At 42.9% G+C, this 25,661-nt stretch overlaps 1 protein-coding gene across 1 annotated transcript; it reads right to left on the minus strand.

Moving 5' to 3' along the window:
• Positions 1-589: 589 nt before the first annotated feature.
• NUDT5 (nudix hydrolase 5) lies at positions 590-25,593 on the minus strand. The gene is made up of 10 exons (XM_057730256.1): positions 25,392-25,593; positions 16,034-16,117; positions 14,586-14,653; positions 10,856-10,905; positions 9,500-9,607; positions 6,884-6,979; positions 6,193-6,294; positions 4,771-4,779; positions 4,586-4,639; positions 590-2,846 (listed from the first exon to the last, which is right to left on the minus strand). Exons 2-10 carry the CDS (start codon positions 16,094-16,096, stop codon positions 2,737-2,739), a joined length of 660 nt encoding a protein of 219 aa, XP_057586239.1. The 5' UTR covers positions 16,097-16,117; positions 25,392-25,593; the 3' UTR covers positions 590-2,736.
• Positions 25,594-25,661: the final 68 nt, after the last annotated feature.

Raw genomic sequence — 25,661 nt, forward strand, 5'->3', positions numbered from 1 at the left:
TATATCAATTACTCTTCCTCTTTTCCACTCCCCTTCCCCCCAGGCACAGCACAGTCGGTGCTGTTTTACTGTATTGGCTATGCCTTCGAATTCCAACACATCACTTGAGAATACCCTTCAAGATACTCTGCCCCAGTTTCTTTTTTTAAATCCCTAAAGCAAAGATCTAATTCTCAAGCAATGTCTGTAGTTCAGTGGGGGTGAACAATGAGTAATTCATGCTAGGAATTTGTGTATGTTGTTGTACTCTATAGCAGCAACATGAGTGTAAACAGTAGACAATAAAATTTTATTTAATAAAACTTTCGGTTGTGTGGAAAAATAAATCTGATATTAAATGATTTCTAAGATTATTTATATAGGTTCATTGTATTCATACAAAATTCATCCTGAGATACCTACTGCAAATGTGTTAGTTCAATCCTAAAAACATTAAGGGACAAGGACCCACAAAAGGGTCAGTTTTGTAACTCAGTTTTGTGACTAACATTTGGAAAGACCAGAAAAAGATGGTCTCAAACAATATCCCAGCCTCCTTTTGAAATAGCTCAGCTTGTTTTATATATATATATATATATATATATATATATATATATATATATATATATATATATATATATATTTGGCCTCACCGTGTGGCTTGTAGGATCTTAGTTCCCCGACCAGGAAACTCCCTAATTCATTTTTTTAAAGTATGTGCTTTATTGCCCAAAAAAGATCAAACGTAATTTTTCAAAGAAATCCTTTTCATTAGTATGGTTTTCTATTATTGTTTACTTTCTTAGTTAAGTGTAGGAAGTGTATCTTATTTAGCTTAGGATCACAAAGCCAGCTAATTTCAGGAGCAAGGCAGAGAAAACACAAGCAGACAGGAGAGTAGCCATGTCCACTGGAGGGCATCTCCTGAAGCCTCAGACCATTGTTACCATGGAAATGTGACCCAGTGTTACAGCTGTTTTTCCCCAAAGAAGGTAGAAATACAGCTTTTAATAATAAACCTTCAGTGCTTAAACACTGATAACTAATAAGGCCAGCCAGTGAAAACATCCAGACTGCCAGTTCTCAAACTGCCCGAATTTCCAAAGCATAGCCTTTGATATTTACAGGGAACATAACTGACATTAGGGGGTGTTCTAGGATTTAGCTGTCATCCCAGAACTGCACTCTTAGGAAAAGAAGGCAGAGAGGACAGGCAGAGGGTACAGATCTCTCGCCTCCAGCAGGATTTCAGAGTAGCCTTATCAAGTGCCACGGGGAGTGGTTTTGCAAGAGTTGGTCTGTTTGGAGACTGGCAGTGCTTGAGCCTGTGTATTTTCGGTATGCCTCAGCACCTCCTGATTTCGATGGAGAGTAGTATCAAGGGCCTTGAGAGATCAGGGAAAAGGATTACAATTGCTGGAGAATCATGATGCCCACGATTAAAAACAAGGACTCTGTTAAGAGGTGCAGGGGAGGGCTACTGTTAAAGCAACAGTTGGGACTGAATTTTCACAGTATTCACAGGGAGAGTAGATATGATCTATACCGTTCTCTAGTTCCATAATTCTATTCTTGTGTAGGAAGTAACAATATACAGATCTATTTTTGCTCATAAAAATATCTCTAGGTAAGACAGTGAACCTGTAGACATACAAACTGTACTGCAGCCTTTTTGGCATTAACCCCCTGATCTTACCTGGTTCTGGGGGGCCTGGCTAACCCCTGGGTTCAGGGCTGGAAACATGACTTAAGGGTAGCCAATGAAAATCATCCAGAGACTTCTACACTGAAGTAATCCCAGAGCTGGAAGCCAGAGGTCCACACAACAGCCACACCCAGCAGGTAAGAAAATGGCCAGTGACACTGGTGGACCTTGAGGAATTGGGAGGGTGGGGAATTGCACATGGTGTGAGCCAGAAACACTCCATATTTTCCTTTAAGGAAGTCTGTATTGGGTTTCTGGCACTTGCTAACTGTGCTGGCTACACTTATGGTTTAATACCAAGACAGTGCCCCACACCATGTAAATCTTATTACTTGGATTTGGTTTTTAGAAACTTCAAGTACTTTTTGAGGTAAGGATAAGAAATGAGATTCTAAAGCATATACACTTACTTGAGGGAAGGGCCCTGGATTTTCTTTAGCCTCTTAAGCCTTGATGCAGTGAACAAATTGACCATTTTTCATTACATGAGAGCTGATCACCCTCCAGGAGTTAGGTGGCTGTAAGGACACTAGCTAACTGGAAGCACCTGCTTGTCACCGATGTTATTCTCTATTTTACATTCTCTGCTACACAGATCAATTCCATATAACAGATAATTCAATTAGGCGAGGCCAAGAAAGTTCCGATGTAGGTCTGATAACATAAATGGTTATTTGCATACCTAGCTACATATTTTTTACTGGGGGCTGGGAAGAGTTGACCTAATTTGGAATTCAGGACTATTTTCCTGTAAAAATATCATATCACTTGGATCAGATTAGAAAAGTAACAGCTGAGCTTTCTTTTTTCTTTAAAGCTGGATTAAACATACTTGCATTTGTTCTTTTTTGTTAATATTTGCTGGAGTCTAGCATCTAAATAAAGGCTATAGCCTATCTAATTACAATTCCATACCACCAGATGCATTCTGTGCTGCTTTTATTTTATGAAAAAGCTACTTTCAAATCTCCACTGAAACTAAGCTAAATACAAAGTTTTAATGAAGGTGGCCTGTGTCCTTGTTACAAAAACACGGCCACTGTCCTTTGGCCTTAAAACTTCAGGAAGGGCACTTCAAACGGCTTTGTGTTTGCATGTTTCAGCGCCAGAGCGTAGGAGTAGACTCTGGCATCCACTGTCAGATGTTCTTCAGCTACCAGTGCTAGAGGAGGCAAGAATACAAGTCAGATAATGAAATTGGTAACAATAATAATACCCCTTATCAGCCAGCCAGTGTTTACTGAGCAGCTACTATGTGCTGGTTCCTGTGCTAGATGAGGTGGTACAGTGACAAACGAGACGTTTTCTGCCTTCATGGATCTTACTCTAGCAGAAGAACAAAGGATGTAAAAGCAGGATTACGTTTCCAGCATGAGACAAGAAAAAGTTAAAGACAGAAGAGCACATACACCAGGTGATGATTCTGTGTTAAAACAGCAAAGCCTTCAGTTTATAGATCCAACAGTCACTTCCTGGGTCGCTCACTACAGGGCTTTGCTGTGCTGACCCTACACAGTGACGATGACTCATGCATCCTCTCCACTGTCAGGGACACACATGCCACGTGCAAGTTAGGCTGTGTGCTCCGAGGGACTGGAATGAGGTCTCAGAACCTGACCACAAGGGCCTTTCATGAGAACTTCCGTTTTACTCAGAGGCCCCCAGACTTCCAGTCCACCCCTTGCTTCCCAGCCACTGGTTCAGGAACAAGCTCAGAGATGGTCTGACCCTCAGAGGCAAGGTTCCATCCCGCTCACCTGTGCCGGCGGGGGCTGGGCGAGTGCTGAAAGCCATTCCTTATAGCAAACTGAACTCCACGTGCCCCCCTGCCCACTTCTCAAACGGTACGTGCGGAAGGAACTGATTACTATACTGTGATGCTAGTAAAGCTGGGAACACTTGTTCTCTGCCCCTCCCTCTTCTCTTCTTTTTTTTTTTTTTTTTAATTTATTTATTTATTGGCTGCATTGGGTCTTCGTTGCTGCACATGGGCTTTCTCTAGTTGCTGAGAGCGGGGGCTACTCTTCATTGTGATGCGTGGGCTCCTCATTGTAGTGGCTTCTCTTGTTGTGGAGCACGGGCACTAGGCGCGTGAGCTTCAATAGTTGCGGCACATGGACTCAACAGTTGTGGCTCACAGGCTCAATAGTTGTGGCACACGGGGTTAGTTGCTCCGTGGCATGTGGAATCTTCCCAGGGCAGGGCTCGAACCCGTGTCCCCTGCACTGGCAGGCGGATTCTTTACCACTGCGCCACCTAGGAAGTCCCCTCTTCTCTTCTATACAGATGCCTCTCTACTTCCCTCACTATTTTCCCCCTTCCTCCAAGGCTGGAAGGAAGAAGGTGGGAATTTTTTTTGAAGGATATTTTTCTAATATAAAAATATAAAAAGAAAATAAATAGCACATAACCTTCAAGCATTCGTGTGCCAACATTACCCCACTGAATTTCACTCCTGCCTCCGCAGAGGCAGGGGCTATCTCACTGTTCCCGTTTAATGAGAAAAGCTAGGAACGTGTTCTGAGTTGCGACTGCGTTTTTCTCACATGTCTGAGGATCGGCTAAGAGACACCTACTAGACCTTTGCAAGGCAGGGTTTAAAGATTTAAGGTACAGAATAGTTTTGGCTAATCAGCAGGCACATATTTGTGACTGTTCTGTAGGACAAGAAAAGTCCCTAATCAAAGTTTTCACTTCACATGGAATGTCTTGCTCTTATTTTCAAACTCTGTGCCACCAGAAAGGACACTTATTATAGGTTAACTGCAGTTTGATAACAATTTATGGGTATTTGCCTTTAGTGAGGAAGAACAGGAAGAAACAGAATCCCATTTAGTACCCCATTTGCTGGGGTCAGGGATGGGGAAAACAAAGTGGGGTAAAATAACCAAGAATGCTTACCTTCAAGTCTCTTCAGCAGGTCATTCTTTGGTAAGGAAATTACTTCCACAAATTCTAAACGAACAAAGTGCAAGTGAAAACAAAGCTGGACCCCAGGCGAGCCCACCCGAGCAACTCACAACTCCGCGGCCACTCCCGCCGCACTCCGCGGCACTCAGGGCCAGGCCCCGGGGCAGGACACGTACCTCCATCTCCTGAAAACAAACAGAAGGGGGACATTTCAGCAAGGCTCAGAGCGGTCAAACACTGCAAGACTTCTGTGCAAGACGTATCAAAAAGGCTATAAGGATTTAACAGAAACCTGGGTCTCTACTAATTTAATTTATATACGTGGTAAAAAAATTCCATCAGTACAAAGTTATTGTTCTCCAAATCAAATGTTTTAATAGCAGAGTTTGAAGCATATTCTGTGATATATATATATGTATTTTTAAACTTAATTATATACATAACATAAAATTTACCAATTTAACCATTTTTGAAGGTACAAATTCAGTGCCATTAAACACACTCACATGTTGTGCAGTCATCAGCACTATGCATCTCCAGAGCTTTTACAGCATCCAAAACAGAAAGGCGGTACCCACTGAACAAGAACTCCCTTTCCTCGCTGACCTCTATTCTACCTTCTGTCACTTTGAACGCAGCGATTTTAGGTAGCCCGTATTAGTGGAATCACACAGTATCTGCCCTCCTGTGTCTGGCTTAATGTCACCGAGCACAGGGTTTCCGAGCTTCCCGTAGCAGCATGCGTCACTGCTTTCTGGCTGAAGAATACTCCACTGTAAGAACAGGCCACATTTTGTTTATCCACCTGTTAATGGACACTTGAATTGTTTCCTCCACGTGGATACTGTGAGTAATACTGGTGTCCAAGTGTCTGTCTGAGCCCCTGCTTTCAATTCTTCTGGGTATTTACCGAGGAGTGGAACTGCTGGATTACGCGCTAATTCCGTTTAACTCTGAGGAACTGCCAGGCTCTTCCTCAGCGTGTTATATTCGCTAGTTTGAAAACTGAGCGTTTAAAATCAGCTGCAGTGGGAAACTGGAACATTCAGGAACAACCTAAAGGAATGGGAAGTGGAAGACCTCCGCTCTGACACCTGATACACAGTGGTGTCTGTGTCACCAACACCTTCCTCTGGGGCTGGGAGAGCACATGGAACTGACAGAGGCACCGAAGCCTCCGAATCCAAACTTGCTAAGAAACATGGAGAATGTGCTTTGCTAAATATGAACTCAATAAAGAACAGTTAAGACGGCGCTGAGCTACAGCACTTCTGCCATCCTTACAATATAGATGGAGACAAAAATCAGAGAGGTTTTGAAGAGCTTCACTGTTTAAGGCCTGTAGCTCTTATTACTAAGTGGAAATAAACTTCACACAGAAAATATGGAAATACATAATTTAAAGTTTTATATGAAGCATAAAAATCAATGAAGTACTAAGAGAAAAATGCTAAATACACAAGATTAGGAAAATAGCCAAGAGTACCAATGAAGCACCTATGAAAGACCGTTATTCTTCTAACAAAAATCAAACTAGCGGCAAGTTAAAGATATTTAATGCAGCGCAACCACCATAAAAGCAGCCGTCGCTGGCTCACCTGGCTTTGGCCTAGGCCTCACGTTTTCGGCATCGTCTCCATTGATAGTCACAGTCACGATGTGTGTGGTGCAGTTCGACAAGCCTGGGTCCATACAGACAGCTGCGGAGAGAAGCAGCAGATCACCCTTCCAGGCGCTAGTCACGTGTCACCCGTTTCACCACTTCAGTGTCTCTGGAGGAAGAGTGGGCTGGTAACTTATAGCCTGTGTAGCAGTTGTGCAGGGAACTCGTTTCTCCTCTTCCCTTAGCATATACGCTGTCGGGCTGCAGGGGACGCATGTAGTCAGCACTCATATCTTCCCCAGATCCCTGAGGCAAGTTTGCTATATGTGAGGGGTCAGGTTCTTTCACCACATCAAGAGAGTCTTCTAGTGGGGAGTGTGGCATGTGGATAAGATGAGTAATACAGCTCAGAATGTGGGAGCCCTGGAAGGCACCCTCATTTCCTAATTCTCCTCCCACTTCAGGTCCTTTTTACTCAGCTGTGCTCTCACGGGAGGGGAGGTCCGTGCTCGGATGACCAACCCTCACCTAGGATCTCTCTTCAGTGAATTAGCTAACTAGAGCCATCTAAGTTCCGGACCATAAAGAACGCCCCAGGAATCAGTCCTTTCACACCCAGGACAATCGACCGCTCAGCTAACTTTCAGGAGCTGTCCCCAGGTGCACACGTGGGAAGCAGCACGAACCTGGGGAACATTCGGCAACGTCGCCTTTGTAGCCAGTTTCCTCCTCAAGCTCCCGAAGAGCAGCTGCTTCCGGGCTCTCATTCTCATCGATGAGACCTGCAAGTCCCAATCACGTGAGAGGCGGGACGGGAAGCCCCTTCTACCGCACCAGCTGCTGAGCCACATGTGAAGAATCGAGGTTTGGGAAAAGTGGGCGTGCAGATAAAACTGACTCAGGTTTTGATCCTTTATAGAAAAATGAGAGGCAAAAGAACACCCCGGGGCAGATTTAGCAGGTTCTGCGCCTCGTGTTCAGCCCTAGACATTTTTGTGAGCGTCTCAGCATCAAGGCTGCTATACAGCACGGATCTCCTGGGCGGGTCCGTGGCTTGAGGGTGGCCAACGGCTCCAGTTTTGGACTAGTCGTGTGACTATTGCACAGGAAGCCTGTGCTTTTTTCTATTTCCTCACATGTGAGTTGGGGACAGTGTTTCCCATCCTGCTTTCCTCCCTCAGGACCATATGGAGGGCGCTGAGGTGAAATGCTAGGGTAAATGCCACCCGGGAGGGAGAAGACTGGAAAGCAGGGAACTGAAGGTGGGGGGACTGTGTGTCACACTCGCTCACTCTAGGGAGGCAGTAAAGAGGGGCCAAGTGGGAGAAGGACTGCATCATCACAGGTTCTTTCTCCTGAAAGGAATTTAAAAAATGCAAAGAAAAAGTGAAACGCAGGCTATTCAATTACCTTTGGTTTTTTTTGTTTTTTTTTGTTTTTTTAGCTGCACCACGTGGCATGTGTTCCCTAACCAGGGATCGAACCTGCACCCCCTGCACTGGAAGCATGGAGTTTTTAAACTCCTGGACCACCAGGAAGTCCAGTAAATTTGCCAGAGACAGATCACCAGTGATGGAAACGAGATACCCTGACAGATTAGGGAAAAGCAGTGACTCAAGAGGCTAGAGAGAATGCTACAAAGAGGAGGGCAGGTGGCTTGGAAAGGTGAGCTGTGATACCTCCCAGGCTAGCAGATCCCTGGGGTGTGGCCTGGAGGAGCCTCACTGCACAGTGGTTTTGTTTTACTTAAAACCACACGGACAAATATACAATGGAAAAAAGACAGCCTCTTCAATAAATGGTGCTGGGAAAATTGGACAGCTACGTGTAAAAGAATGAAATTAGAACACTTCCTAACACCATACATAAAAATAAACTTCAAATGGATTCAAGACCTAAATTTAAGGCCAGACACTATAAAACTCCTAGAGGAAAACATAGGAAGAACACTCTATGACATACATCAAAGCAAGATCCTTTTTGACCCACATCCTAGAATCAGGGAAATAAAATCAAGAATAAACACATGGGACCTCATGAAACTTAAAAGCTTTTGCACAGCGAAAGAAACCATAAACAAGACTAGAAGGCAACCCTCAGAATGGGAAAAAATAGTTGCCAACAAAACAACAGACAAAGGGTTAACCTCCAAAATATACAAGCAGCTCATGCAGCTTAATACCAAAAAAGCAAATAACCCAATCCACAAATGGCCGGAAGACCTAAATAGACATTTCTCCAAAGAAAACATACAGATGGCTAACAAACACATGAAAAGATGTTCAACATCACTAATCATCAGAGAAATGCAAGTCAAAGCCACAATGAGGTATCACCTCACACCGATCAGAATGGCCATCATCACAAAATCTGGAAACAACAAATGTTGGAGAGGGTGTGGAGAAAAGGGAACTCTCCTGCACTGTTGGTAGGAATGTAAGCCATTATGGAAAACAGTTTGGAGGTTCCTTAAAAAACTACAAATAGAACTACCATATGATCCAGCAATCCCACTCCTGGACATATACCCAGAGAAAACCATAATCCAAAAAGAAACATGTACCATAATGTTTATTGCAGCACTATGTACAATAGCCAGGACATGGAAGCAACCTAAATGCCCATCAACAAATGAATGGATACAGAAGATGTGGCATATATATACAATGGAATATTACTCAGCTATAAAAAGGGATGAGATGGAGCTATATGTAATGAGGTGGATAGAACTACAATCTGTCATACATAGTGAAGTAAGTCAGAAAGAGAAGGACAAATATTGTATGCTAACTCACATATACGGAATCTAAAAATGGTACTGATGAACTCAGTGACAAGAATAAGGACGCAGATGCAGAGAATGCACTGGAGAACTCGAGGTTTGGGGGGGCGGGGGATGAAGGGGAAGCTGAGATGAAGAGAGAGAGTAGCACAGACATATATATACTACCAACTGTAAAATAGACAGCCAGTGGGAAGTTGCTGTATAACAAAGGGAGTTCAACTCGATGATGGATGATGCCTTAGAGGACTGGGACAGGGAGGGTGGGGGGGAGTTGAGGGAGGGAGGGAATACGGGGATATGTGTATAAATACAGATGACTGACCTTGGTGTACCTCAAAAACTGGTACAAGAGTGTAAAGCAATTATATTCCAATAAAAACAAACAAACAAACAAAGAAACCCACATGGACAGATGAAAAGGTGTTCAACGTCTAAGCACTGGCGTTCCCGGGCTTTGCCCTGGCTCAGTCCAACAGTCCCCGAGGGGCAATTCTACTCCCAGTGATCAGTTACTCACCCGCGGGGAACTCTAGGCAGTAGCCTCCCATCGGTGGTCGGAACTGCTTCACCAGAATGAGACATTCATAGTGAAGGGTTCTTTGCAGCACGGGGATGATCGCCACTCCTGCTGGCAGGAAACAAAACCAGGGAAACCCCAATGAGAGGTCAGGAATTTGTTTAGAGTAATCTAACTATTGATAAAAGCCCACATTTAAAGAAATGCTGCAGCTGAAATCTGTCTTGTATTTTTCCATCAGCAATAGGAAGTTAATTTAAGCTACAATACTGGCAGTTAACCTTGGAAGTTACTCTCATTAAAAAATGCAAGGAAAAAATAATCATACATCCATGTTGTTTAATTTTTCTTTATAAAAAGCTTGTTTTCATTGCCACAATTTCTTTAAAATAAAATCAAAACTAGAAGTAAACATTTAGCCCAGGGTCAAGGAAAAAATTTCTACATGAACCTCTACAGAGACCATTTCTCACCCTGCCACAGCCAGGCCACTGCTGAAGTTACATTGATCTCTGTGCTCTTGGATTTCCTTTAAGCAATAAATCGAGTAAGTTCCATTGTTTGTAGTATATGCTGGCTAGACTGACCTTCATTGTTTTAGGATAAAAGACCCTTTCTCCCAAGTTTACTTGGCCTTCAAACAAAACCAAAACCAAAAACCACTGGATTCTGGAAAACACAGCTGCCCAGGAGGACCTCTCACTTTCCTAGCAGGAAAACACAGCAGCTGCGGCAGCTACTCTGTCTGCTTCTAGGAAAAACAGAACGCAGAACAAAGTGGAAAAATAAAAGGGAAAACAAGAAAGACCTATTGCCCAACTTCCCCTAGACCAGAGGTGGTTTTCAGGACAGTTTCTGGGATCTTTGCAGTCAAAGCATTCATGCCTGGAAGGGAAAGTGAACTGAATGAATAGTCTTTTCCTTATTCGTTTTCTCAGCAACTTACAAAAGCAAGCGGTCAGTAAGCATCAAGTAGTGCCGGCTAAGTTTCCAAACTAAAGGCTCTCAGCTAGATCCTCTGACGAGAGCACAAAGCACCTCTAGAAGTTGTAACACACCTAGACACAGAACGTGGCTTCCAATTACACTGACATATGTTTGGCTATAAGTATGATATCCTCCCCTCAAAAACACAGTTCTGAGCTTCAGTAACAGGAACGGGGTGTTATAAAAAAAAGACTGATTTAGTTACATAGCGTCGCAAAATACAATACCAGAGTTAAAAATAAAAGACCATACTTGAAGATAACCCTGCTCTGAGGTCTTGGTTACAGTAAAAATCCCTCCTACCCCCAACCCCTTAGTGATGTATGGGGACCTCCTCTTGGGAGAGTTCTAACAGGTTTGCCCTCATACCGTCAGCTGACTGTCCTTTCCTGGTTGTCCGCTTCACAGTTTCCCAAGTTCTGTTCAGGCAGACGAGAAAAAACATAAGCATTAGTGCTACAGGAGACTGTTCTTAGGTTTTGTGTGTACACCCAGCACTGTACAAATGCAAAGCATGCAAATGTACTAAAGATAACGGCCAAGAACACCACGCAGTAAAGATCTGTATTAAAAAAAGAGCAGACCGTGCTTCCCCATAGCTTCTAAAAATTACCAGAGAAAACCACTGCCGCCTACATCTAACCCTCTACATCTGAATAGAAGGCCTGCTCATCCCTTGAGCTGCCTTTCAAATCAGCTTTCAAATCATTTACTTGAAACACTTCAGTTTGGATCATAAAGCTGCGTTGAGCAGCACAGCCAGCGATCACAGCTTTAAAGGCCATGAAGGAGTCAGTGCAAATCCAGCCCCTGTGAAAAGTCCAAAGGACGCGCTGCATTACGTGAAGCATTGAGCCAGTTATTTCTACAGTTCAGATTTTAAAAGCTGTCACCTCAAATACATAATCTGAGAAAGTAGGACCTTCCTACTGATTAACCGAGGAATTAATCAATTTAGATAAGTGCTCGGCTTTGCATGCGCGAGATCCCGTCTAAGGGGAAAATGGTCCCTAGAGGGACAAGTGGGGTGAGAGGCTCCTGGTCCCCTCTTATGGCTTTATTCCTGACTAGCTATTTGTTTCAGGAAAGCCGGTACTGGCAATTCAGTTATTGGAACAATCCTGTTGTTTAAAGGGGGAAGGGCACGTGAGGGAATTTCCTCCTAACTCTCCCATCCCTTCAACAGAAAGAAAGGCATCCACATCCGACACCTGTCTCCCTACCGTAAGAGTGAGTATAAGAGGTACTCCTCAGAGGAACCCTCATCCTTTTTATCTGGTTGTCTTTAAGGCTTGGACCTTACCACGTTTCTATTAAAAGATGTCAGATATTTAATCTGATAAAAAAAAAACCTTTCTGTAAACTGTAGATCTTTTAGTACTGCACCCCAATTCTAAAGGGCAAATATGTCAAATGAACCTAAGAAAGTCAGCCAGACTACTAAGGCGACTCACAGCTGCCAACATTCCTGTTAGTAGCAAGAAGCCAACCCACAAGCCATTCTGACCAGTCAGTAAAGATCACAAGTGACAAAACACCTTCGGGCCCAGTTCTCTCTGCTGCCTCCTAGGGTTAGTCCTGAAGACTGGAGGTCCCATCCCCAACACACTAGGAAGAAGGGAAGCAGAGAGAGGAGCATCAGCATGCTGGTCACGAGAAGGAAGTACGCAGGATGGAGCCAGAAAACAGGCACGTGTCTGTAAGAAATACGAGAACACGAGTGCCCCGCGAGGGCTCCACCATCTCAGAGGGACTCGGAGAGGAGAGACGTCCACCCGATTGAGTCAGAGAATCTTCATCTCCACTTGCCTACTAGCCGGCCCCACAGCCACAACCTCCTGGAGACTGTTTCCTCACCTGTAAAACTAGGGAGCTGAGAGTATGTTGTCTTAAAAGCCTCTTGTAACTTTAGAATTCTGATTCTGGGTGAGTTACTCTGTTTTTAGCCTTTTTATAGAGAAGCCTGTTTTACTTTCCTCTTTCTAGTCGACCAGCTGCTAGAGTAGGTGAGGTGACGGAGGGTGAGCTCAGCTCCGTCCTCAACGATAAAGGGGCCCGCAGCTGCACATCTTCACTCTCCCCAAATCAATTCCACACCCCCTTCCACGAATGGGATGGGAACGAAGGATTCTCCAGCTGCAATTTTATTGTTTTGTATATGCAATATTTTATAAATGTATAAATCACAGTCTACTGTAGAGTACTGAGATTCATTCTTCAAAGCTTGACATCGGGAATGAAATGTTCATGTTTCACACAAGAGCTCTCTGGAGGCTGCAGGGCAGCCCTATGTGTGGATGGGTGGGGACGACTGTGCTGTAGACAGGCCACACGGCGCGGTGTCTGCGAGACCTCAGAACCCGCTCCAACTACCGAAGCAGACTCTCCAGAGGTGAGACTGAATCCTGAGTATTTGGAAACAAATCCTTAACCAGTGTTAAGGGCTCTACTTTGTATTATAAACTTAACTTGACAGGAAAGAGAACCAAACTCTATCATGGTGGGCTGGGCTCTAAGCTCTGGCTACATGTTCACAAGTGTAAGTGTGTGTGTACACCTGCTGTGTTCCTTGAAGCTCGGGCCTCACCACGCCCAGCTCACTGCAGGTAACAGGCACCTCCTTCGCGCCCTGTGGATGGACGCAGTGTGCTTAGCTTTCTTACTCTGGGTTTAGCAGTGCTATGGCTGTCTTCATGTTCCCCACAGCTCTCCAACATTGGACCTTACTAGTATTCTTTGCTACTCTAGTAGATATAGTCAAAAGTTATTGAAATCACTGGCAAGTCCATGTGCTTTCACGCTGATGACAGATACATGTATTTCTTTTCTTTTTTTATAACTAATTTTTATTGTAGTAGTTGATTTACAATGTTGTGTTAGTTTCTGCTGTACAACAAAGTGAATCAGTTATACATACACATATATCCACCCTTGTTTAGATTCTGTTCCCATATAGGTCATTACAGAGTATTGAGTAGAGTTCCCTATGCTATACAGTAGATTTTTTTTTTAAAGAACTTTTATTGAGATACAGTTAACAGACAATAAACTACATATATTTAGAGTGTACAATTTGGTATTTTTTTCTTATCAGTAATGTATATATGTATTTCTTTACAAAGAAACTGTATTCTTATTTGATCACTTAGCAAATAGAGTTTTTATGTTGATGAATTTATATCATGTAACCTGGAAACTAAATTTAGTTACGTTTTCCTAATTTCTCCTTCTGTTTTACTCCTTTTTGTATTTCATTAGTAAATGTTTAACACATTTTTTGTTATTTATAATATAAAAAGTTACTAAACAGGAAAGCTGGAAAAGGGAAGAAAAAGGTTAGTCACATAGCTGCCATTAATATTTTGCTACAGTTTCCCTTCTAGCATTTTCTTACACATTATTTGGCAGAGTTTAAAAAGCATATATCCAATTTCCTATTTTGTTATCAGATGATTAACTCCGCTCATACTGATAGGCTGTCTTCATGATCTGCTTTGGAGATGGCTGTGTAGATTTTTACCAAATGAATACACTGTAACAATTATTTCTCTATTTTTAAGGTGTTCAGCTTACTTTCAATTTCCTTATCTTTTAAATTTATGATGAACATTTTTCATGCATAAATCTAATTCCAAATAGTTTTCTTAGCATAGTCTCAGACACCACTGGGCCAGGCCCCAGGAACTCCCTCCCCGCCCCCACCCACACATGTCTTTATGGCAATTGGTATATAGCGTGAAACACTTTACAAAACCTCCCCCCTCCATCTCCCCCCAATGTAAGGCTGTAAGTTTTACCTCAAACCCAGCAGCATTTTCTCTTCAATTCTAATTCAGAGATGGTAACTGGTTTAATAAAAAGAAGTAACCTGTACTGTTAATTATTCTGCTGCTTTATCAGCTTAAATTACACCTGGCCCCAAAGTTTTAGGTTCACCCTAATCTCCTTGGGGGAATGGTGTTAAAACAGCTCAACTAGATTCTTTACTTAAGACAGAGTTTACAGTGAGGAAAATATCAAAGTCTATGCCAAACACTAAACAGAGAGCCTGAGAACCCAAACCCTGAGCATTTTACACAAAGAAAAAAAAATACTTTACCTTGTTTTACCAGTAGGATCTCTGTAAGTTGTTTTTTCAAGCTTGACCCATTTTCCTTCTGAAATTAACTAAAAAGAGATCAAACGATTAGTTGGGAAACTTTCAGACTGAGCTGTTTTTTATTTAGTTTTTTTTCCCCTCAAACTTTTTGTGGCTCTCAATGGTCAAGTTTCCCTCCCCAAAATTTGTGTTCAGGTTTTCTGTTCAAAGAATTGAAAGCTGATTTTTCTGATGGTGGGCCTGCCGCTCTGTGGAGTTTTGGAGGTAGGACTGAGAGGTGCGCTGGGGGAGGATGCTGGAGGGGGGGGGGGGGCACAGGGGAGGAGGAGGGAGGGGCTTCCTGGGATGCTCCTAACCTTCTCTCCTCTGATCTGAGAGATCTGAGTGCCAGTCACGTGGATGTAGTTAGGATGTGAAAACTCAGTGGCATCTTACTGTCAATGACTACCCAGCAAACCTGACTATGGGGACAGCAGGGCCCATGACTACATGTCCATAATGACACAGGTTTACCACCCAGTCTGAAGGGCACCCAGCATCTTTCTGCCTAGACACCGAGGAGGTCAGGTTACCAGGACTAACTTACCTACAGACTATACTGACTGAGCGCAGAGGTTCACTGTGTACATAAAGCAGTGAGTAGCCTTTTTCTTACTATTCTATCTGTCACTTGTCATCAGCAGCAACCTAATAATTATCAGCAGATCTGTTCACAGACAACACAGAAAGATTTTTAAATCAAAAAGAATTCCAGAAAGGTGTCAAGCTCAGAATTCCAAGATGAAGGATTTAAAGTTTATCCAATGCAATGGTTGCTGCAGGAAGAGACTTTTTAAAAGGTAAACTGGTAACTCATAAGACATACATTAATTCTGGAATTTAGACCACAAGCAACAACTGAGGCTTTTATTGTTCTTAAACACACATACTGAGACCACAAACAGCTAACCAAGATGTGATACCTAGGGATGAAATGTCTAAGCCCTAAAGCTCATATCTGATTTATTCTTCTACCCAGAGAAACTTTTAATAAAAATTGAGACAACAAGGTTCTATTGTATAGCACAGGGAACTATATTCAATAACCTGGGATAAACCATAGTGGAAAAGAATATTAAAAAGAATGCATATATGTGTATAACTGAGTCACTTTGCTGTGCAGCAGAAATTAACACAATACTGTAAATCAACTATACTTCAATTAAAAAAATTTTTTTAATTGAGAAATTTAAAAATCAACAGTCACAAACCCACTTTAAAAAAAAAGCCTCAATTTCACTAATACACATAATTAAGAGTGATACACCACTGCTCCCACACAAGAGCAAAATGCCCGAGTCCTAAAAAGGGAGCAGGAACAACGTTTAAAAACTGTCCCGAAGAATGAAGATCATCTGAAACTCAGCTTAATGTGGCAAACAGGAAGGGAAGTAAAAAACAATATATACCTCCTCTGATATAATAAACTGTTTGGTATTTTGAGAAGAATCTGCTGGTTCTTGGTTTTCCATTTTCAGTTTATAGTCCCCAGGCTGTAAGAGAATGAGATTTGTTTAGGCTACATTAAGTTTTCTGAATTACACATTTGTTCAGAGGTGACTGGTCAAAGTACTTAAACAGCGGAAAAACTTGTGTCATCAAAGCTGCATTTCTCACGTGAAGACCAGGGAGAGCTGCCCCCCATGGAGCAGGACTGACCCACATCCTGCCTGCACAGACCCGGCCCTTAAACTCAGCCTGAGATCTTCTGCCTCCACATTTTAAACGCTTTCCAAGGGGAAACACTACAAAGATTGTACACCGCTCCCCACACCCACTCCTCAACTGCTGTCCCTTATCAGCCCTTTCCAGCAAAACCTGGAGCTGCTGGCTGGCTGCTTCTCCCTCCCATTTATCCCTGTGTGTGTGTCAGAGAGAGAGAGAGAGAGAGAGAGAGAGAGAGAGAGAGTGTTAAATGGATATACCATTCTTAGAATTTAAAACTGTGCAGTTCAGTGGCCCATTCAAAGGTTTAACATGTATCAAAGCCACCGCTGCACATAACGAGTTAACTAGAACCAAGATCTGTTAGGAAAGAGCAGGCCCGTCCTGGAGGCTGTGGGCTGCTATTCTCTCGCGGTGTGGTCCCTCAATTCCATACCCTGAGTGCCTGAAAATCTTTTTTCTGACCTCAAAGTTGATTGATACTCTGGCTGCATATACAGTTATGAGCTGGGAATCACTTTCTGTCAGCAGTCTGGAGACAGTGCTCAGTGTCTCGCATCTGGGAAGCAGCTGGCTGCTGCTGAGAAGTCTGGACTCACTCTGCTTCTGCATCCTCTTCTGAGTGACCTGTGTTCTTTCTCTGGAAACCTGCTGTTGTTTACATCTTCACGGTGATGTTGATGTTATTTTAGGGAATTCAAGTGGATCCTTTCAATCCGGAAACTCCATTCTGTGCCCCCTCATCTATCTCACTGATAATCCCCCCCCCCCCCGCCCCGTTTTCTCTCTTCCCTCGTTCAGGAAATAATACTTAGCTGCTGGACTTCCTGAATCCATCCTCTGCCTTGTCTTTTTCATCCTTATTTTCTGTTCCCTTGTTATTTTATCTATATTTCTCAGTGGCTGTTCCAACTCCTCACTTCTCTTTAGTTCCACAGTTCCTAACCCACCCCACCGCCTAACTTCAGCTCCAGGGAAAATAGAGACTGTCAAATGTCAACTCTCTTACCAGCCGTCTTAGAAGGAAAAGTGTCTGCTTTGTTTCTTCGGGGACTTAAAGTGATAATTAAACAGCAAGTTGCTCCTAAAACATAACCAACTAAACAGAACCTAAGTAAACCTCCTCATAATCCTGTTCTCTGCTCCAACCTTGCGGGACTTCTTGAAAGAACAGATAATACTACTGTGTATCTTTACTCAAGTCATCACAATCTACTCCCCTAACTACAGCTACACATCATCCGCAAGCTAGAAACACAAGTATCCTCAATCCCTAAACTCCTTACCAACCAGAACTCATCCACTGTAAGTCCTAGAAATTCTACCTCTAACATTTCTTCAAAGTGTCCTACCCCTGCTATCCCTGCTCTGGTTAAAAACCTTAATATCTCCCACTTGGGATGAAATGATTTCCAGAACTATCTCCCAGACACCAGATTTTTCTTTACATTGTCCAACTTTCAACATTGCTCACAGCTGTGTTACCATAAAAATTCCCTAAAGTCACTGATGCATAAATGGATGAAGGAAGACAGTGCACCTAGCTGGGTAAGTCTAGAAGGCCAACCTGTTCCTAAGAATCAGGTCAGTGTGGGGCCTGCTTAGACTTGGTCTGAAGAATAGTTCCTCATCTACTTGTCTTTATCTGATTAAGTGAAACTCAATTCCAAAATTATCTTGACACAAAGTTAAAAGATTCACACGCCCTGGTTTCAAAATTTACTATAAAAGCCACAGTAATCAAGATGGTGTGGGTAAGCGCACAAGGATAGGCACATATATAGACACATAGAATTGAGAGTCCAGAATTAAACCCATAGATTTATGGTGAACTGACTTTCAACAAGAGTGCCATGACAATTAACAGGGGAAAGAACAGTCTTTTTAACAAATTGTCCTGGGACTAAGATATACACATAAATGAGAATGAAAACAAACCTCTACCTAACACTGTATATAAAAATTAACTCAAAATGGATGAAAGCCCTAATTTTTTTAAGTGCTAAAAACTACAGAACTCTGAGAAGAAAACATAAGTTTAAAACTTTGTGATCTTGGATTAGTCAACTGTCTCTTACATACGACACCTAAAGCTCAAGTAACCAAAGGAAAAATAGATAAACTGCATTTCATCAAAATATAAAACTTTTGTGCTTCAGAGGATACCATCAAGACAGTAGAAAGAATGGGATAAAAGTTTGCAAATCTGATAAGGAGGCTTGCATGTGAAATTCGTAAAAAACTCTTACAACACAATAATTAAAAGACAAATAACCTAATTAAAAATAGGAAAGGATCTGAATAGACATTTCTCCAAAGAAGTGTACGCAAATGCCCAAGAAGCACATGAAAATGAAACTCAACACCACAGTGAGATATCATTTCACTCCTGCTTCACTTCAATCTCAATCAAAGAGCTGATATAACAAGTGTTGGTGAGGCTGTGAAGAAACTAGGACCCTCAAAGGCTGCAGGCAGGAATGGAAACAGTGTAGCTGCTTTGGAAAACGGTATGGTAGTTCCTTGGAAGGGTAACCACAGAGTTCCCATATGACCCAATCATTTCACTTATAGGTGTATAACCAAAAGAAATGACACATAAGCTTACACAAAAACCGGTACACAAATGTTCACAGTAACATTACTCAGAATAGCCCCCAAAGTGGAAACAACCTAAATGTCTATCAATTGATGGATAAACAAAATGTAGTCTTTCTATACAATGGAATATTGTTCAGCCATAAAAGGGAACGAAGTACTAATACATGCTACAACATGGATGGACCTTGGAAACATTATGCTAAACGAAAGAAGCCAGCCACAACAGGCCAAATATTGTACAATTCCATTTATATGAAATATCCAGAAGAGACAAATCCACAGACACAGCAAGCAGATGAGTGGTTGCCAGGTGACTGGGGGCAGGAGGGACTAGGGTATGGGATTCCTTTTGATGAAAATGTTCTGGAACTAAATAGCGATGATGGTGGCACAATCTGTGAACAGACTAAACATGTCTGAATTTTACAATCATGAAGGTGAATTTTATGGACTGTGAATTGTAACCACCACCACCTTTGCAGTCTTAAAAGCCCCAATAGATAAACATTTAGTTAGGATAGTTGGGTTGTTGACTGCCACCCTAGGTGCAAGGAGGCCAGCTGACAGAGCTCTGCTCTGGACTCCACGGCACTGCACTGCTGTGCCAACGCAACCATCTTAGTGCCCTCGGGGTGGACATGCTGTCTGTTGCTCAACACGTGTTTCTGCTGTATTATTAAAACATTACTGCTTGCAGATTACTTTATGGGCAAACCTAGGAATTACTTTGGCAATGAAGCAAAATTTGAGGCCTTGGGTAAGAAAAGATGACTATATGCTAAAGAAATAAAAACCACCACTTAAATGAAGATGGGAGAAAGAAATGCCGACACGTCTGACTCACTGAAGAGTGAAGAGGTGAGAGGTGCTCATCTACACGGAGGGGTCAGGAAAGGCCTCTTTAATTTGCTGACATTTGAACTGAAGCGTGAAAACAATACCGCAGTAAACATCCAGTAAGCTACATGGATGTTTAGATAGTTAGAGACAGTAAGCATATCAATTACATGCATATAGCGTAAGAAAACAGGCAGCTAGTCCTCTGAAAGTAGCCCAGACGCTAATTTACTAGGTACACTTTTAACTGGCATTGGTTTCCATCACGCAGTGTAAATTATTACAGGCAACCAATTAAAGTAGCCCACTGCCCTGGAGGAAAATGAACCGCAGGTTAGTTATATCAACGGCTGGCTACCGGTCTCCACCTGAGTGCTCTACACCCAGAGAAAATAACCTCATCTCCCTAGATTTTTATCTTCTAGATTTCCATTCCCTTCTATTAATAATAACATACACATCAAAGAAGGAAAATTTCTTCCACTTTTAGTTCTGACATTTAAGAGAAAGTAACTCTCAGGCAACCAAGCAACCTCGTTTAGGGCACAACACAGAAATCTGTCTAGAACGGTACAAAATGCTTAGATTAAGTCAAATTTCTGCCTCCTTTTAAAGTGACTCTCTGACCCAAATTTCTTAAAAGCAGAGAACTGCAGTACAAGCACCACCAGAACAGCAGACAGGAAGAGCTAGATAACCTCTAATTTTCCCTATGGAAAGATTCTTAACCTGGATCCCTAGCAGACAAAATGGTTAGTAACACCTAATTTAGAAGAGCACAGAGGTTCTCCCCGGACCCCCATGTGAGTATCTTTAGGGGCAAAGGGCCATCTTGTTCCTTCAGATTTACATGAAACTTCAACGCATTCAACGTTACCTGCTAGGTCTCCTTATGTTTCTCCTTACAGCTGCCCTCAGAGTTCCAAAGGGCTTGTCGACGGGTAAAAGGGTGAAAAAGCCCTATTCTGAAGGATGGTCCTCATCCACTCCTCTTTATCCAACCAAGTTAGCTAAACTCAAGTACAAAACAGTCCCAGGGGTCATCAGAAACCGACCCTCGTTTGGCAAATGCGAAGCTACAAGCAGTTGTTTCAAACAGACTGTATTTTAAAACGTTTAAATTAGAATGTTAGAGGTCTAGAAAAACAAAAGACAAGCTCCAGACATAAATTACAAAGAAAGAAAAAACTGGCCACCGGAATTACTTGGAATGCAATCAGCTCCAGGGGAAACTGTATTCTGTGGCAATCTATTGACCATGTTAGAAACAAAAATGGGATTAAAGAGTGATTTCAGAAGTTTATTCTTTACTACCCGATTCCCCAAATGTGCAGGATTATGAAAGCACCTCAAAAATATTACTGAAACAGAAGAAGACTATTATTCCTAGCACGGTTTCAGAAACAGAAGCTACATGGTACGCTGCAGGGCTGCTCACCAGCACAGCTCTGCAGAAACCAGTGAGCTTTCCGTGCCCAGCTGCACGACTGTCTCCATCAACCCTGCGAGAGAGCTTTCCCAAGCCGACTCCATGCTATTTCAAAATTTAAAGGTAAAGTTTAATTTGAATTTTATCCACTTCATTAGCTAGAACTTAGTCATCTACATTTTGCTAATAGGTGAATGTTATATGTAAAAAACCACAACACCCCCCATGTACATAATGTTGACTGTTCTAATTCACACAATAGGTTTTAACCTACTTTGGTTTGAGCAGTGAAGGTCTATGATGTGTCAGACGTATGATTTTTCCAAGGTGCAAAAAACTCCAGTGAGGGAAAATGTCACCAGATTCTTAGAATTCCTGTACAGTGGCAGGCAGCCCTGTCTGTCTAGCTGTCTGAGCATGGGCTGTTCTAAAGTTCAACTATATAGCAAGTGCAAAGTGACCACTATTCCTGCCCCTGGGGACCTTACATTTCAGCACGCAAATAAGTGGAAGGGCAAACGCCTGCTAGAAAGATAATACAATATCAGGGTGTTTAAATGAGGCACAAATCACATCCACTTCAGAGGCAGGGAAAATAGGACAGGCTTAAAAAGCTACTATTAAAAGGCAGTTTGATGCTAAGGTATGATTTAGAGACAATGAAGGCAGGGAAAGCATTCTAGGTAGAAGGAACCATGTGAACAAAAACAGAGATACTAACTGGGGGAAAGGTTGGGAAATTACAGGAGAGTTTGGCAAGCTCTTGGGGCTCTCAACCTTTTACCTTCCCACGCCCTCCAAAAACAAAACAGCACCCATTACATGTGGGGTAACACAAACACATTTCCAGGGGCTTACACAGATTCAGCTGGATGCCTGCCCGCCCATTTCTCCCAAATTTGTAGACAAACAAAGCACGCAACAACCCAAACTGGCGCCATAAACTCCTCGCTGTGCAGGCTCCTCTGAGCGAGAAGATAAACGATCACCTTTTCATAAACTTGGGTATTTGAGTTATTAGGAACAACAGCTGGATTGAACTTAAATGGGAGTAAGATTCAAGAAAAACTGACACTCAAAAGCCAGGCTGTAGAGTTTATGCCCAGGCTCCTCATCATTTAATTATTACCATATCCAAGTCCCTGCAGTTTGCTGAGGCTGCAAAGCGAAGCAAAAATCAGAGCAAGAAATGACACGTTGGTTAACCTCTCCCAGCTGATAGCTGAGTACTGTAAACACCATCTATACTCAACTAAAGAAAAGATTTAGGAGCGCAAATCATAAGCAAAACTTCTGATTGACAAAATGAAGGTCAGGCAGTTCTATAAACAGAGAAATCAACAAGGCAACTTGAAAGAAATTAAGTGGGAGATCAATTATTGCAAAAAATAACTGTGTTGTTAATAGGCATGTCTACGATGCCAATGTACACTTTCAGAATAATTACACAGAAAAGCCACTTGATTTATAATGAACAAAGTACCAATTAGTGTAGTTATATTTAATAATCTTGGTTATAATCATAAAACTTCAAAATTTTTAGTTTTTTAAAAGATGTGTGTGTGTGTGTGTGTGTATATATATATATATATATTTTTTTTTTTTTAAGGGGGGCACACCATGGGGCAGTCGGGACCTTAGTTCCCTGACCAGGATCGAACCTGTGTGTCCCCTACAGTGGAAGCGCAGAGTCTTAACCACTGAATCACCAGGGAAGTCCTTAAAGATAATATTTTGATCAGTCCTTTTGTACCACCTATGGTAAAATTTTGGTTATCCATTTCAGATGGACTCTGAGATTTTCTTTGCTGACACCAATTATCCTCACATAATGAAAACTTCCTGTAGTTACTTTGTTAATGATGGAAAGCCACTGAAAATTTTCGTTTTTCTTTTCAGGTAGGCGTAGGGGTTGGAGGGAACTAACCTTTTACTGAAATTATACTACTTGGTGAATTCTGATCATTTATCAAGTGATTTACAATCATTACATTTCGTTTTGGCTGAGCAAGAGTGAACTGATTTGTAATTACCCTTGGGAAAGGTAATTGGTTACAGCCACATAGCAATAAGACCAGTAAAGAACCTCTTGTAATAGCCCAGGGGAGACATAACATAGGTTTGGACTAGGGTGGAGCAGTACCAAGCAAACATTTACTTCCTTGCAGGTAAGACTTTTTTTTTTACTTTTCTTAAAACAGTTTCTGGGGAAGGGGTTTCCAAAGCTAATTCCATGAAGGAGACAATCTTAAGGGAAACCAGGAGAAAGGGGAGGTGCAGAGTTCAAATCCGAACACACTGAGTTTGAGATGTTGCTAAGATATCCAAGTGGAGAAAACCAGCAGGCAGCTGGAAACACTAATCTACAATATCAATCCTATTAGGGATTCTGAGAAGGAAATGGTTTTTCCTTATGTAATTTAGAATTGCTCAATACCACCCCCCCCCCCACTTTGGCTACAGATATTTTTCAAGAAAAAGCAACTATTTCCACTGCTATAAAGCTTTCATGGAAGAAACTTGATGAACATAAACAGTTGATGGCTAAGTGAAGACAAGACAAACCCATAGCTAAAAAAATAGTGAAAGTGAATTTAGCTGTATCCATTCAAAATACTGGAGTAGTCTGTTTGTAACCTCGATTTATTTGATAAATGGGTAACAAGTTACTTGAAATCAACTGCAATACTAAAATGTCAGCACTGCTAAAGTATATAACCTGAATAAAAGACATCTGCATCAAATCCCTTCCATGTGGTGTCTATATTTAAGTTTACAAACTTAGCTCCTTCTTTACAAATAGCTGCAAATCTGTACTAAAGCTTTGCAGCTGCCTCAGTCTCTACACCCAAGTTTCCTGGGCTGTTAACATACTGCACCTCCCAGATTGACTATATTATTCCCAGTTTCTACTTTCTCCTATACATCTATTAATTTCTACCTTCAACAGAAAATACCTTCCCCAAGTTAACCCTATCAGTGCTAACATTTCCTTCAGCTGCAACTTGTTTATTTCTAGGTCAAATCAAAACAAACATTTGAGTGACCGCTCCATCCGGTATCAGGTCTCTCTTAGATCAGGCAGCCTGGCATCATTCTCCCAGCATCTATGGAATACTGCTTCCCTTCCCCTTCAATACAGAAAGCACTGCGTAATCCTGGGTCTCAGAAGTACGTCCGACGCGCTACTGCCGCCCCTCCCCCAACACATACTGCACCACCACACTCTTATTTACCCCCGCTTTGCAAACGTTAAGTTTAAAAAGCACTGCTCCCAACTAAACCACTTAATAACACTTCTTTGGCGAAACAAAACAGGAAACAGTGCATATTTCTAATGCCTAATGGGCAGAGGCTCCCGTAGTTATCCGTATGAATACCTTTGTAAAGAGGCCTGTAATCTGTGGGGGTTCTCACCTCTTTCTAATTTAAAACGACTCAGGCCAGTAAGAAAGTGCAGTTTTAAGGAGACACCCAACATGTGCGGCCCTTAGGCAACGGTGCCGAAGTCGCGTAACTGTAAGAAGTAAGGCTAGGTTTAAAAGGCGTTTCTCAGCACCTAGTCGTTTCTCCTTTCGTTCACTTAAAGAAAGAAATAAAAGCGAACTTTTTAAGCACTCTACTTTCTGGTCGCCACCTGATACGTCCTTAGGGAAGGAGTAGAGAAAACAATAGGTGACAGGGGACGGAGGAAGAGCAGGGAAGATGAATCATATTACAAATTCGACTCGTTTTCCTTATGAATCCAGCACGGCTTGGGCACGGGTACAATTTGGCTGTGTGTTTGCGAGCAGCTACTTCTGAGAGGCTGGAATAAATGAACTTGACGCTAAAAGGCGACACCTCTCCTTTTCTCCGTTCCCCCACATTTACCTCCTCTGCCACCTCCAAAGCCGAGCTGCCCAGGATCGCAAAGACGGGCTCGCTCCCTCTCTCTCATGACCCCCCCCCGCCAGCCAAGCGGAGCCATGCCTCCCTCCGCAGACGTCTCCAGGGCTGCTCTCGCAACTAACGTTTCACTGCGGTGCTTCCTGCCTTCTGTACCCCGAGGAGCCCAGCTCCGTCATCCCAGTCCCGGGCTCGCCTCCGACCCTGCCCGCCGACCCTCCTCGCCCCGGACGCGAGCCGGGTGGGCAGCGGGGGAGACGCGCGCTCGGCTGCCGGCACGCTCCGGGTGAGCTCCCGCCCTCCCCACGAAAGGGACCCTGCACGTGATTGGCCCGCGCCCAGTTTACCTGCTCCCAGGCGTGGGGTGAAGGGATGGGTACTCCCTCAGGAAAGGGCAGGAAAGGAGAAAGCACGGGTCCAAGGCGGCAGGCTCAGGAGGCGCGGGGCTCTCGCTAGCGCCGCAGCCGCGCCTCGCGGTGATGAGAGCGAAGATGCGCGCTCGCTCCCTCGCGGCACCCGTAGCACTCCCGCCGATGACCTAGCCCGGAGGATTACCTTCCGGGGCAGTGCGCGGTTGGGCGAAAACAGGGCCCTGCGCTACTTACAATCCTTGTCTC

The sequence above is a fragment of the Hippopotamus amphibius genome, chromosome 4 (assembly GCF_030028045.1).
Source record: "Hippopotamus amphibius kiboko isolate mHipAmp2 chromosome 4, mHipAmp2.hap2, whole genome shotgun sequence".
In the NCBI taxonomy this organism is placed as follows: domain Eukaryota; kingdom Metazoa; phylum Chordata; class Mammalia; order Artiodactyla; family Hippopotamidae; genus Hippopotamus; species Hippopotamus amphibius.

What these genes read in the sequence shown, in the direction of transcription:
- NUDT5 (XM_057730256.1), bottom strand. Translation starts at nt 16,096, where the DNA reads ATGGAAAACCAAGAACCAGCAGATTCTTCTCAAAATACCAAACAGTTT. An exon ending in GAAAGGACAGTCAGCTGACG is followed by an intron (nt 9,608 to 10,855) that starts GTATGAGGGCAA and finishes TCCTGCCAGCAG; the next exon opens with GAGTGGCGATCATCCCCGTG. An exon ending in CGTTGCCGAATGTTCCCCAG is followed by an intron (nt 6,295 to 6,883) that starts GTTCGTGCTGCT and finishes TTCTCTCCGCAG; the next exon opens with CTGTCTGTATGGACCCAGGC.